General features: G+C 48.7%; 2 protein-coding genes across 4 annotated transcripts in view; one reads left to right on the forward strand and one right to left on the reverse strand.

Moving 5' to 3' along the window:
* Positions 1–666: 666 nt before the first annotated feature.
* Nkiras2 (NFKB inhibitor interacting Ras like 2) lies at positions 667–7,243 on the reverse strand. 3 transcript variants are annotated; one of them, XM_052759769.1, is made up of 4 exons: positions 7,133–7,243; positions 2,624–2,731; positions 1,654–1,895; positions 667–1,090 (listed from the first exon to the last, which is right to left on the reverse strand). In XM_052759769.1, exons 2-4 carry the CDS (start codon positions 2,715–2,717, stop codon positions 851–853), a joined length of 576 nt encoding a protein of 191 aa, XP_052615729.1. In that variant the 5' UTR covers positions 2,718–2,731; positions 7,133–7,243; the 3' UTR covers positions 667–850. The 3 variants fall into 3 exon arrangements, with proteins under 3 accessions (XP_052615729.1, XP_052615728.1, XP_052615727.1); XM_052759768.1 differs by lacking the exon at positions 7,133–7,243 and adding an exon at positions 6,983–7,094; XM_052759767.1 differs by lacking the exon at positions 7,133–7,243 and adding an exon at positions 3,780–3,910.
* Positions 7,244–7,601: 358 nt separating this feature from the next.
* Positions 7,602–13,170, forward strand: part of Dnajc7 (DnaJ heat shock protein family (Hsp40) member C7) — a 38,482-nt gene continuing 32,913 nt past the window's right edge. Inside the window, exon 1 of the mRNA XM_052759759.1 lies at positions 7,602–7,798. Coding sequence (XP_052615719.1) covers positions 7,722–7,798 — 77 coding nt within the window. The 5' untranslated portion in view covers positions 7,602–7,721. The remainder of the gene's footprint in view (positions 7,799–13,170) is intronic.

A 13,170-nucleotide genomic window follows, 5' to 3' on the forward strand; every position in this document is an offset into this window, starting at 1 on the left:
CCTGGTGGTTAGCAGAGGCTGGTCCAGCCTCCAGGGCTGGTAGGTATAGCACCTTGAAGAGGGTGAAGCAGGGGCAGAGAGAGACACAGGAGGCCCAAGCCACCTGGTTTAGAAAATCACCGGGCTGCCAAGGCTCCAAGTGATCACCCAAGCTCCTGTCAACTCACAGATGAGAAAACTGACGCCCAGAGAAGAATGGCCTTGGTAGGTCACAGGGTGACTGACACCCCAGTCATCATTCCACTCCACCGCAACCAATGAGGCCTCTGCTCCCAGAGCAGGAGGAGGAAGTGAAACAGCTGAGAGATGGGTGGAGGTCAAACAGAACACGCCACTCCCGGGAGCCTGGCTTTCCCCAGCCTTGGACAGGCCAGGGGAAAGGTCAGGGTGAGGGACGAGGAGCCAAACCTAAGGCCAGCACATATAACCGTGAGCTCACAATACCAGGCTGGTGCTGGGTTACTGGCAGGAAATTTAGAGAGCTGGAATCCCTGATAGGAGCTAGACCCTGGACTGGGCACTTTGGCGTGACAGCCCTGCTTCCTGCCCAGGCAGATGGAAGAGACACTATGTACCATAAGTGTCCAGATGACAGTGGAGAAAATGTGATGTGAGCTGGGGGTGGGGTGGGGACTATCATGGAAGGGTCACGGGGAAGGCCAGCAATCAAGTTCACTTGCACTTCTTGGAGTTAAGAGGGGACAAAAGTGGCATTGGCCTGGGCCAGCCCAGCTTCCTGGCCTAGAGGGTCGTTCCCTTACTGATTGGAAGAACAGCTTGCTTCTGAACCCCTGTGCCCTCAACCCATCCTGGAATGGGGTTGGAATGGTGAAGACAGAAGGGAAGCTCTTCAGCCATCCAGGGAACCACTGCCCTTGTTCTTGCGGCTCAGAGGGAAGGCAGACTTGCTCTGGGGCTGGGTCATCTTGCTGGCCAGGTAGATGAAAGGCTCCAGGAGGGAACGGCGGTCGGCCACTGACACCTCCCACAGTTTCACCTTCTCTGACTTGGCCCAATGCTGTGCCACATCTGGGTCTACACGACGCTGCTCCTGCAGGTCACACTTGTTGCCAAGGACCACGATGGTAACCTGGAGAAGGGAGACAAGAGTAGAGGCTGGCTGGGTGGTGGTAGCATACATCTTTAATCTCAGCACTTGGGAGGCAGAGGCAGGAGGGTCTCTGTGAGTTCGAGGCCAGCCTGGTCTACAGAGTGAGTTCTAGGACAGGCAGAGGTGTTACAGAGAGACTCTGTTTTGGAAGAAAAAAAAAAGGGGGGGGTAGAGGCTGTATCTGTGCAGTGGCTCAGGATCAGGAGTAGCTGGCAGCTGCAGTCCCCAGAGGTCAGCAGCTTACGGAATTTTGGAGGACTGCCAAGAGCATGGAATCACAGGGAAGAAAGATCATGGGGAGCTTCGTGTATTAGAGGGGACCCTACTAAACCAAAGAAAAGTCTCTTTCAACTGTTCTTTCACAAGGCCACCTCTTATATGGAGATGGTTGAAGACCCTCTCCAATGACCTTCACAGTCTTCTAGCTCCTAAACTACCCCTTGGCAAATGATCACAATTGGAATCATGCCAGCACCCCAAAGCCGGCCAAGGCCCTGTGCTCTCCTAACACTGGGCTCCCAGCAGGAGTCCGGGACATGTACCTCCTTCTTGTCCTTGGACTTGTCGATTTCCTTCTTGAGCAGCTCAACGCGCTGAAACGATTCTCGGCTGTCTGTGCTGTAGACCAGGACGTAGCCATCGGTGCAGGAGAAGCAGTGCCTGGGCAGCTCGGCCCCATCTCGGAGACCCCGAGTATCATAGAAACGCACTTGCTCCCGCACTCCTCGGTCTGTCTCAATGGAGCCTACATAGATGTCTTCTTGGGTCTCAATCATCTCAGAACCTGGGTTAAAATGAGACTTGATTAAGAGTCAAGGGAGATGGGAAATGTGAGAGAGGTAGACGTCCTAATGAGCTGACTAGCCATGGAGCATAAGGACGAAGGGGGCTCAGGAGAGGCCAGACTTGAGAGAGTTGGACAGAAATGACCTGGGGAATGAAGGTCATGTCATTATCACACTAAACAAAAGTGCAACACAAAACTGGGTATGGTGCCACACACCTTGAATCAAAGCTCTTGGAGGGGCAAGGGCAGGGGCAGGTTGATCTCTGTGAGTTCCAGGCTAGCCTGGTCTATATGGTGAGGCCATCTCAAAGATGATAATAATAACAACAAAGTAGAGAGTTGTAGAAGCAGACACCATACATCTACCTCTGACCTCTGCACAATATGCACACACATGGGCATGCATGCACAGAAATGCACATTCACAGAAGCGCCATGTGGGTTTTTTTCCTATCGTGGCTTTGGGTGTCTTCCTTCTAGATTTGTTCGATGTTGTAGAACTGGGAGTACAATGTTTTACTTTTTTTCTCCACTGCTGGGGTTCAAACCCAAGGCCTACTCCACGTTAGACCAGGACTCTAGCAGTCAGTCACGCCCCTAGCCCCAATTTTGAGGATGTAAAAGGAGCTGGTGCCCTTTTTTTAGCCCTTTGTGTTCCTATGGTGATCAAATCCATTGCATTATCCAACATCGTCCAATAGTCCAACAGCCCCGGCAACACTCACCCACAACATGGTTCCCGTACAGGAGCTGCTCAAGAATGGAAGTTTTGCCCACAGAGGCCTGGCCGCACACGACCACCTTGCAGCTCTTCCCCATGTTTAGGTTTCAACCTTGAAGAACAGAGGTAGTGTGGTAAGGGAAGACAAAATTCAGAGAGACAACAGAATGGGGAAGCTTCAGGGTTTCAGCTGCACCTTGGTGTGTTTACATGCACTACTGAGCAGTGAACTGTACTGTAATTAACCTACTTGTCCCAGGAGTGGCCCAGGATTTGGCACACCACCATAAAGGGAGAGGCCCAGAGTGTGGTTTAAGAAAAGAGCTGGCCAGGTTCTACCCGGTGCACAGGAGGTCCAGGACACCAATTACTGAAGGAAGTTCCACAAGTACTCTTGCTCTTTCTGTCTGTTTGTGTTCTGTATTTTGGAGACAGGACCTCATATAGCTCAAGCCAGCTTCCAGAGGATGAACAGTTGAGGCTGGCTTTGAGCTGATCCTCTTGCCTCTACCTCTCAAGTGCTGGGATTACAGGCATGTGCACACCAGGCTGTTTTCTCGCTTTAACTAGGACCCCCACGAAGAAAGAAGCACAACTTAAGATTCTGAAGTCATCTTCTCGGGGAGAGTGTACAAATACAGAGAATAGCTTGCTCCTGAATGACTAATTGGGTGAGAATAAACTAACCATTCCGAGTCAAATCCACGGGTTAAAAAAAAAAAAAAAAAGAACATCAGATAAGAAGTGAGTGGTAGAATCATAGGAAAGGAGCTTCGGAAAGGGATTTTACGGCCCTTGGACTGACAGGCACGGAGAGAAAGCTCATACTCTGAAGAGACTCCGGAGAGAGGTCTCCTAAAGGGAAACTTCCAAACACAGGCTCCTGGGGAGCTCCAGTGATCTCCCCTCCCTGTCCCGCAGAAAGCAGAGATCCAGCCCCCAAGGGGTGCCAAGCAAAAACCTCTCCAGGAGCGTCTCCTGAAACCATCTCCACCCATGGTCTGAGCGTTTTAGTAAGCCAGACTCGAGAGGCTGCCAGAGGCCGCCGCCACAGACTTCCCCTGAAGGGCACCCCTCAGAAACTATCAGAGGCAGAGACAGGACAAGCGAAGTGAACCAGGGTCAGGGGCCGATCTGAGCCCCGCCTCCCAGCTCCATACCTCCGGGGTCCCCGCAGCACTCCCGCTGAGGTGCCCCCCGGAGTGGGCCGGACCATGGGAGGAGCTGTTCGACTGTAAGGACGCCCCTCTTCCTCTGGGTGGAAGTACTTGCCCTGGAGGCCCGCCCCCCCGCAACGTCCGGCCTTCAAGACAACTTCCGGCGGCGCAAAGCGAGCACTGATTGCACAGCGCCCCCAGAGGTCGGCGGGGGAATGACGGCCAGAACTTGTGGTTGTGTATGGATACCAAGCTGATGCTTCCGGGCTCTGATACCGAAATGTTCTCTCTCTAAAGAACAATAATTCTTCGTTAATCCTATCATCTATTAGACAAGTTTTTTTTCTTTTATTGGCAGTGCTATGAATGGAACCCAGGATCTTTCATATATGAGGAAAGTGCTCTTTGAACCTGGAATTTTTTTTTTTTGAAACAAGGTTTCTCTAGTCCTGGCTGCCTTAGAACTCACGCTATGGACGAGGCTGGCCTTGAACTCACAGAGAGCCTTTCTGCCTCTGCCTCTCAATTGCTGAGACTAAGGGTGTGTGCCACCACACCTGCCTAAACCTGGCATTTTTTGAACCTAGAATGGGTCTCACATTTGTATCCCAGCACTTGGAGGATGAAGTGGGATGATTTTGAGTTCAAAGACAACATAGTCTACACAGAGACCCTGTTTCAAAAAACAAAACAAAAGCCCTACTTTTTCTTGTCTCTGCCTGTAGCTCGAATTCTAATTGGCCTTAATAACAAAAACTCGGAGTCAGATATTGGGGTAAATGCTGAAAGATCAGAGAAGTACAGGAGCAGCCACTAGATAGACTTCTTACCTCTACCGAATCCTCAGACCGAAGGGGGCTGAGATCATGTTTCCTCCCACCTTATATTATGGTCGACACCTCCCTAGTGCTGGGATTAAAGGTGTGAGCTTCCCATGTGCTGGGATCAAAGGTATGATCCTCCCTAGTGCTGGAATTAAAGGTGTGAGCCTCCATTGCCTGGCTCTGTTTCTCCTTTAGACTGGATCAATCTCATGTAGCCCAGGGTAGCCTTGAACTCCTGATCTTCCTGCTCACTCCTCCCAAGTGCTGGGATTAAAGGTGTGAGCCACCACTGCCTGGCCTCTATGGCAAACTAGTGGCTAGCTCTGCACTCCAGGCAAGCTTTACTTGTTAGAGCACAAACAAAATATCACATGTGCCTTGTGTAGGGTCATATGCAAAAGAAGTTAGATAGAGTGATTGCCCAGAAGTTCACTGTCTAGAAGAGTTAAACATCTAAACCAAAAATTACCACACACTATGATGAATGCGGTTACTGAGGTGGGATGCTATGGGCCCAGCAGAGGGGCATTTAACTTGGGGGCAAGACACCAAAGGAGGAGGAGGACATGCCTATGTTCAGGTTTGAAGGACTGAGGAGGACAAAAATGTCTAAAGCAGAGGAAATACGGCAAGAACCATGACATTTCTGGAGCCACAAATCCCTGGGAGTTCAATATTGACTACAGGGAGTAGCCAATTAACAGAGATGTGTGGTAAGTCAGAGACCAAATTCACAGTAATAGAAAGCCATTGGTAGATTTATACCAGGGCAATGACAAGATCCATCCACTTTTGCAAGAAAGGTCATTCTTTTAGAAGAACCGAGGCTTGACTGAGATGAGACTGAGAGACAGTTAAGAGACTAGTGTAGTCTCTAAGCTTATTTGTCTGTTTGTTTGTTTGTTTGTTTGAGACAGGGTTTCTCCGGTGTAGCTTTGGTGCCTGTCTTGGATCTCCCTCTGTAGACCAGGCTGGCCTCGAACTCACAGAGATCCGCCTGCCTCTGCCTCCCGAGTGCTGGGATCAAAGGCGTGCACCGCCACTGCCCAGCTATTTATTTGCCTTTAATGGCAAGATTCTGGGATGAAAAAGAGACTTATGAATGTGTGGCCAGTGAATCAAGAAGTGTTGACGACAGATTGAAACTCAGGAACAACACCGAGAACTGCATGATTTGCCCCATGTTTCATGTGGCAGCCAACTTGTGTGGAGGCAGGAGGATCAGAAGTTCAAGGTTACATAGAAAGTTTGAGGAAAGACTGAGTTACATGAAACTTTGTCTCAAAACAAACTAACAAATAGGTTAAGCTTTGGGGATTTTTGAAACACCTAAGAGATGATAGGTAACTGGTGATGGAAGTGTAGAAGTCGGAAAAAGACTAGGAGGGGGCTGAAGAGAAAGGTTTGGTGGCGAAGAGCACTAGCTGCTCTTCTAGAGGACACTGTTCTCAGCACCGTGTTGGACTGTTCACAACTACCTGTTAACTCCGGCTCCAGGGAATCTGAAACCCTCTTCTGGCCTCTGTAGACATCTGCACACATGTGGCGTGCACTCACAAAGACATATGCACATACACATAATTTTTTAAATGTCTAGGCAACAGGAAGAATTGATAGTTGGGATGAAATTAAAGCTGGGTGGTGGTGGCGCACGCCTTTAATCCCAGCACCCGGGAGGCAGAGGCAGGTGGATCTCTGTGAGTTTGAGTCCAGCTTGGTCTACAGTGAGAGATACAGGACAGGCACCAAAACTACACGAAGAATCTCTGTCTCGAAACACGCTCCCCCCCCCCAAAAAAAAGAGCTGTAAGAGTAGATGAGTTAGGGTCAGCTAAAACGACAGAAAGTTGGGAGAAAGTAAAAAACAGATTGGTCCACGAATTAGACTGTATACTGTGAGGTGAGCCACAGGCAGGCAGGGCAGGTGGTGAGGTTTTTGCCATCCCACCCCCAACCAACAGTGCGGGTAGAGGCTGAATGGCCTCTCTCGGTCCACTGAACCATAGGTCTCTCTCATTTTCTCTCTAGTGGCCCCCGTGGTTCCAGTTCCCGCAGTAAAGATAAGGACCTACAAAGTAGATTAGGGGCCTTCACACAGTTTTCCTTAAGGGAAGGGGCATAGACACTGTTAAAATTCCACTGTCTTCTTATTTTTGTTCCCTTTGGCTTTGAATTACAACCTCGAAGTCCTCTCCTCCACACCTTTAACCTCAGAGGGCCCCAACTGAACTCAACTCCACAAATACTGACGGGTGTTGTAGTGGGTACTACAAAATGATTAAGCTGTCTTCCCAATCCAGACCGCGTTTGGCCAGACAAGCGTGCTGGGTAGAGTTTATGAGAGGTAGGAGGACACGGGACACTAAGGAAAAGGGACCTCACCCCATGAGCTGCCTTATAAATCCGGGGCAGGGGCTGGGGCGCCATGTCATCCTCTCTAGACTTAATGCTGAGATGGCACTCCCAAGCGGCTGACATGAAAGCGGTCTCATAAAAGGGTTCGCGTCATTAGGGGTGATGAACCAGATGGACCTTGGAGATCCGTGGAGGATGAAAGGCGCAGGGTGAAGACGCCCTGCGTTCCCCCTCGCTTGGCTGGGCAGGGCTTCCCGTCACCGATGAAAGCTGGGGGACTGGGCTCAAAGTAGCTCTTCATGCCTTTCCGGGGAGGAGGCTGTGGACACACTCCGAGGTCGGGAAGGTAGTCGCAGACAACAGCTTTCTTTCCTCAAGTCTTGGATGACCTGTCTCCACCCACCCGGGACTCCCAAGCTTCGCAGGAGACGCTCTAGGATTGCGAGTTGTTATGGCAACCAGGCTGTCGGGATACTGAGGCAAGCCGAGGCCTAGAGAGGCAACATCCTTCGGTACCCTCCTCCTATCCGCGGGTAAAGTGGCGCCCCCTACGCACAGGAGCCGTCCCTGGGCCCCCGCCCCCGGGCGGAGACCACCGTGGACCTCCAGGGATGGGAGGCCGCTCTGGCCCCAAGCGGAGCCTCTCGTTGGTAGACGGGCTCGAGGTAGTCCCTCTGGGCGCGGCGCCGCTGAGCGGCTCGATGCTCCGACCGGAAGTGCTCTTCACCGCCTGCCTCCCACCCGGCTCTCTGGTCCCGGCGGTAAGATGGCGGCTACCGCGGAGTGCGATGTGGTAATGGCGGGGACCGAGCCTGAACTGCTGGAGGACGAAGAAGCAAAGAGGTAACCGGGTGGTAGGCTCATGGAGGAGGCAAGCTTGGAGTTCGTGGCTCGGGGAAGGTCGACTCGGCAGCGAGGCAGCCCCTTAAATGTAGAGACTTTGCAGACAGCCCTCCCCCCCGCCCCCAGTCTGAGCTGGAGTCGACATAGACCCTCTGAAGGGGGGTTCTTGGGGGGTCCGTTTTCCCCTTCTGCTTCCGCCTCGGGGGGAGCCGAGGCATGGCCTAGTTCTGCAGCCGAGAGGAAGGTCGTCCTCATTGTAGAGGCCGGGGTGGAATCTCAGAGGTCGGCTGCAGGGTGGGGGAGGCGTCGCGGCGTCGATGACGACTTCCTTAACACAGCCCCAACCTCCGCCTGCTCTGGTTAACTTGTGTGCATTGTTATCTGGCCTCACTGTGTGTCTCCAAAGCCCTCGTTCGCCTCTTCACCTCCTGTCCCTCAGTGATTACACTCGATGGTCATTAGTATGGGTCCGAGGAGACTGTATACCTCCAGTTATTGACCTGGTCGCTCCCCCACCCCCAACGATTACTGTAGAAATTAAAAATGGATAGACAGAAGGACGAAGGAGGAACTCGTCTCTTACTGTGCTGCTCAGACGCTTCTTCACCCTTCCTCCCAGGACCATTATTAAGCTCAAGGAGGACAGCTGTTTAGATGCAGTTGGCACCGCTGGGCAGCTGCAGTAGCGCGCGATTGCCAGTCTGGACTAGCCTAGGGAGCTGCTGAGTGCGTGGTTTTCGAGAACGCTCCGTGAATTCTGGCACCAGCTAAGGACAGGTTTTTGAAGTGGGTTGGAACACAGATGGGAGCAGGCATACTTGTGCTGATACCAGAGGTGAACCGGTTTCTTTATCAGTTGCACATTAATTTCATCCTTTTGTTCAGGGTGGAGGTCAGTGCCCTCAGTCTTCTAACCATGGGCTTCATATGTTCATACTAAGCCTGTGGGGTACGTTTCCGGTCGGAATAATTTGAGATGATGAGAGAATTAAATCAGGAGATCTACAAACCAGGATACTGAGGTTTTTACTGTCCAAGTTAGAAATACAAGAGGGTACTTGGGGAGCTACAATGAATATCGTAGTTACCAAGTGTGTGGGTAGTTCCTTGGAAGCTGAGAGGCTTGACACAACGTGGTAGATCCCTGAGATACCAGTCTAGTCTAGCCTCCTTCGTTTCGAGTTTCCACATCATTGCAGTATTTGGAGGTATCATCAGCTCATACATATCTTAAGGAATTGCAAAATGAGAAGGGAAGCCCTTTGCTAACACAAACAGCTTAAATTATTTTCCTTGTATTTAGGAAGAATTTGGTGCTTCTTACTGATATAAATAGGGATTTTGGCCATACGTCATTTAAGGACGATATTGTACTCAGTGTAAATCTGTAGGGAGTGTCCCTTGTTTGGACTTTAGACAGCGTCTGTGTAGACCAGCCAGCCTTGAATTCACAGAATTCAAGTGCTGTGATTGGAGGTGTGCACCGTCATGCCTGGCTAGATTTCACTTCTGTGTCCCCCTCTCTAAAGCACATCCTCTCCTTAAAGTGAAACAGAACAGCTTTCGAGGGTGTTTGTCATGAAGTGATAGTAAATAAATGTGGTGAGATGTATCAGGAAACTAGAAGGCTGACTGTGGTGGCACACATCTGTAATCCCGAACTTGGGAGATGGAGGCAGAAAGAATGAGAATTCATCATTCTGGGTTTTATAATAAGAGTCTGCCTCAAAACACAAATAAAGCTGGGCAGTGGTATCCCACAGCTTTTATCCTAGCACTCAGGAGGCAGAGAGAGGCAGATCTCTGTGATTTCAAGGCCAGCTTGGTCTACATAGTGAGTTCCAGGACAGCCAGGGCTACACAGAGAAACCCTGTCTCGAAACGCCCCTCACCCCCCACCCACCCCCCCCAAAAAAAAAGAAAGAAAGGAAAAAAAAAAGAAACAAGCCAGACATGGTGGTGCTCACTATAATCCAGCATTTGGGAGGCAGAGGCAAGCAGACTGTTGTAGGATCAAAGGCAGCCTGGTCTACACAGTTATAGGCTAGCTAGGGCTACATGTTAGGATTCTTTGTGTGTGTTTGGGGGGGCGGGGATGTACAAAATGGTAAAATAGCCGGTAAAATGGCGCATGCCTTAAATCCCAGCACTTGGGAGGCAGAGGCAGGCAGATCTCTGTGAGTTCGAGGCCAGCCTGGTTTACAGAGCAAGTTCCAGGACAGGCTCCACAGAGAAACCCTGTCTCAAAAACAAAACAAAAAAAAAAAAAGAAAAAAGAAAAGAAAAGAAAGAAAGGAAAAAAAGAAAAAGAAAATGGTAAAATAATGTTGTTATAATGCAACAACATCATGTGAACCATGGTGTTTGTGATTAACTACTTTTTTTGTGAACTGTAACTGCCCTTTTTGTGGAACTTAATATGTCATTGATTATAAAACAGTTATCAACCATTGTAGCAGGCTTTCTTTTGGGCCACCAACCAGCTCCCAAATCATGACATGGAGACTTATTAGTAGTGATGAATGCTCGGCTTTATCTTATGCTTGACCTGCTAGCTCTTATAACCTAATTTAACCCTTTTCTCTTCATCTGCCTTTTGCCTCAGGGCTTTTTACCTGTCATTCTGTATGTCCTACTTTTCCTGCTTCTTCTATTTCTGGCTAGCTGGTGGCCACCTGACTAGCTGGCCCCAGCAGTCTCCCTCTCCTTCTCCCTCCTCTTCTCATTCTCTCTCAAGCCTAGATTCCTCCTCCCCCTTATTCTCTCTGCCCACCAGCCCTGCCTGTCCCTCTTCTGCCTAGCTATTGGCCGTTCAGCTTTTTATTAGACCAATCAGGTGCCTTAGGCAGGCAAGGTGAAACAGCAACACATCTTTACATAATTAAAGTAATATTCCACAACATACCACCAAGTCAACTAATTGTAAATAAAGGTGAAAAATGTTTCCTTTTTTGTTTTTTGTTTTTTCCAAGACAGGGTTTCTCTGTGTCCTGGAACTCGCTCTGTAGACCAGACTGGCCTTGAACTCACATCGGCCTGCCTCTGCCTCCCCAAGTGCTGGGATTAAAGGCTTGCGCCACCAACACCCATCTGAAAATGTTTTCTTAAACAAATGTGTTATATATATTTATGGAGTTCAAATTTTAGACATGCTAAAGCCGATTATTGAGTTTCATGTTCATTATATGCCAGTTTTGTATACAAACCACAAAGAAAATAACTTAAATCACTTTGACATCTGCTGTGTAAGGCATCCTCAGAAGAACAAGCATTAGCTGGGCAGTGGTGGTGCATGCCTTTAATCCCAATACTCAGGAGGCAGAGACAGGCAGATCTCTGTGGGTTCGAGGCCAGCCTGATGTGCAGAGTAAGTTCCAGGATATCTAGAGCTCCATAATGAGACCCTTTCTTGAAAAAAACAAATAAAAGCAGAGTAAGCATTAGGATCTGTTAGTATAAAAAAGTGTTATTGATGTGTAGTTTTTCCATTGTTGAAGCTGGAGTAGGGATTTGGAAGTTTTGGGAAGAGGTGGTTTTACATTTTTCTTCTTCCTTGGTGATGGGGAAGAGCATCCCTTTGAAGTGCCCCTTTACTGCCTAGCATTGTTAGAACTCTTTAAGTTCCTGTCTATGTACTTCCTTCTACTCCTAGCTCACATAGGGACACATCGGGTCTAGGAGTCCCTTGGGGTGTTTTTGTGAGGCCCAGCAGGAATTCTTCCTTCCTTGCATCTTGGCTCTAAATGGATCCTGCTGCTACTGAATTGTTACAGTCCCACAGAGGGACACGAAGAGAGGAACTGGGCTGGAGAGATGGCTCAGAGGTTAAGAGCACTGGCTGCTCTTCCAGAAGTTCTGAGTTCAATTCCCAGCAACCACATGGTGGCTCACAACCATCTATAATGAGATCTGGTGCCCCCTCTTCTGGCCTGCAGGCATACATGTAGGCAGAACACTGTAATATAATAACATAATAAATAAATAAATCTTTAAAAAAAAAAGATGAGAGGAACTTCAGGATCTCATGATTGCAACATTTTATGTGACTACTCTTTTTCTTTAGCTTTAATGTGTCGAGAGATAAGGAGACCCTCAGTGTTTGAACCCGTTAGTTTGTCACAAGTCTACCCACAGCAACGAAGAAATTAAAGTAAAAGATATCTTGAAAAGGTGTAGAGCAATCCAGGAATGAGAGGCCTCCACCTACATGTGCATATATGTGCATTCACACATGAGCACACCATGCATACACACTTTTTTTTGTTTTTTCGAGAAAGAGTTTCTCTGTGTAGTTTTGGTGCCTGTCCTGGATCTTGTTCTGTAGACCAGGCTGGCCTTGAACCCACAGAGATCCGCCTGGCTCTGCCTCCCGAGTGCTGGGATTAAAGGCGTGCGCCATCACCAACCAGCTTTTTTGTTTGTTTGTTTGTTTTGTTTTTTGTTTGGTTTGGTTTGGTTTGGTTTGGTTTTTCGGCATATACACTCTTAAGTCCCATTATTTCACTGTTTGCTCCTCTTACTTCAGTGTTGACTGTGGAAGCCACGTCTGCATCATTCCAGGTAGCCTAAGCTGGATGTTAGCACACTCCAAAATAGAATTTTGTGTGTGAAAATTGCTTCTTTGTGTGTGTGTGTGAACTTTGGAGGCCAGAAAACAAACTGTGGAATTGATTCTCCACCATTTGGGTTCCAGGGATTGGATTCAGGTTGTCAGGCCTGGTGGCAAGCATCTTTACACCTGCTGAGCCATTTTACTGGCCCCCACATTGTTTTTCTTTGTCTGCCACTTTATAGATAAAGGGTTAAAGGTGAGACGTTTCAATGGTTCAGCTGACTTAAGGCCTTTGATGTTCCTGGGAAGTTGCTGGCCACTTGTCCTAATATGCGGTGCCTGTTGTGAGTTAAAGTGTCTGAATCCAGGAGCTGCTTGGTCTCTGTAGATAGCCTTTATTATTGATGGATTTCAAGCAGTTCATTAAATAGGAAGCATGTCTTTATTTCATTTTGTGTCTGGTGTGACTGGACATAGAGACGCAAAAGCATCAGGGAACCACAGATTGGGAACTAGGACATCCTTGCTTGCTTCCCTGAGCTGATATTTCTTTTCTTTAGATTTAATTATTTTATATGTATGAGTGTTTGGCCTGCATGTATGTATGTGTCCATGAAGGCCAGATGAGAGCATTGAATCCCTGGAACTATAGTTACAGACAATTGTGAGCCACTATTTGGCTAATAGGAATTGGACCCAGGTCTTCTGAAAGACCAGTAAGTTCTCTAAACCACTGAGGCATCTCTCCAGCCCTAATGATCAGATATTTACATATGTTTGTATTTTATTTTATATCTATAGGTGTTTCGCCTGTATATAT

The sequence above is a fragment of the Peromyscus californicus genome, unplaced genomic scaffold, assembly GCF_007827085.1.
Source record: "Peromyscus californicus insignis strain IS unplaced genomic scaffold, ASM782708v3 Scaffold_3__1_contigs__length_106647218, whole genome shotgun sequence".
NCBI classification, from domain to species: Eukaryota; Metazoa; Chordata; class Mammalia; order Rodentia; family Cricetidae; genus Peromyscus; species Peromyscus californicus.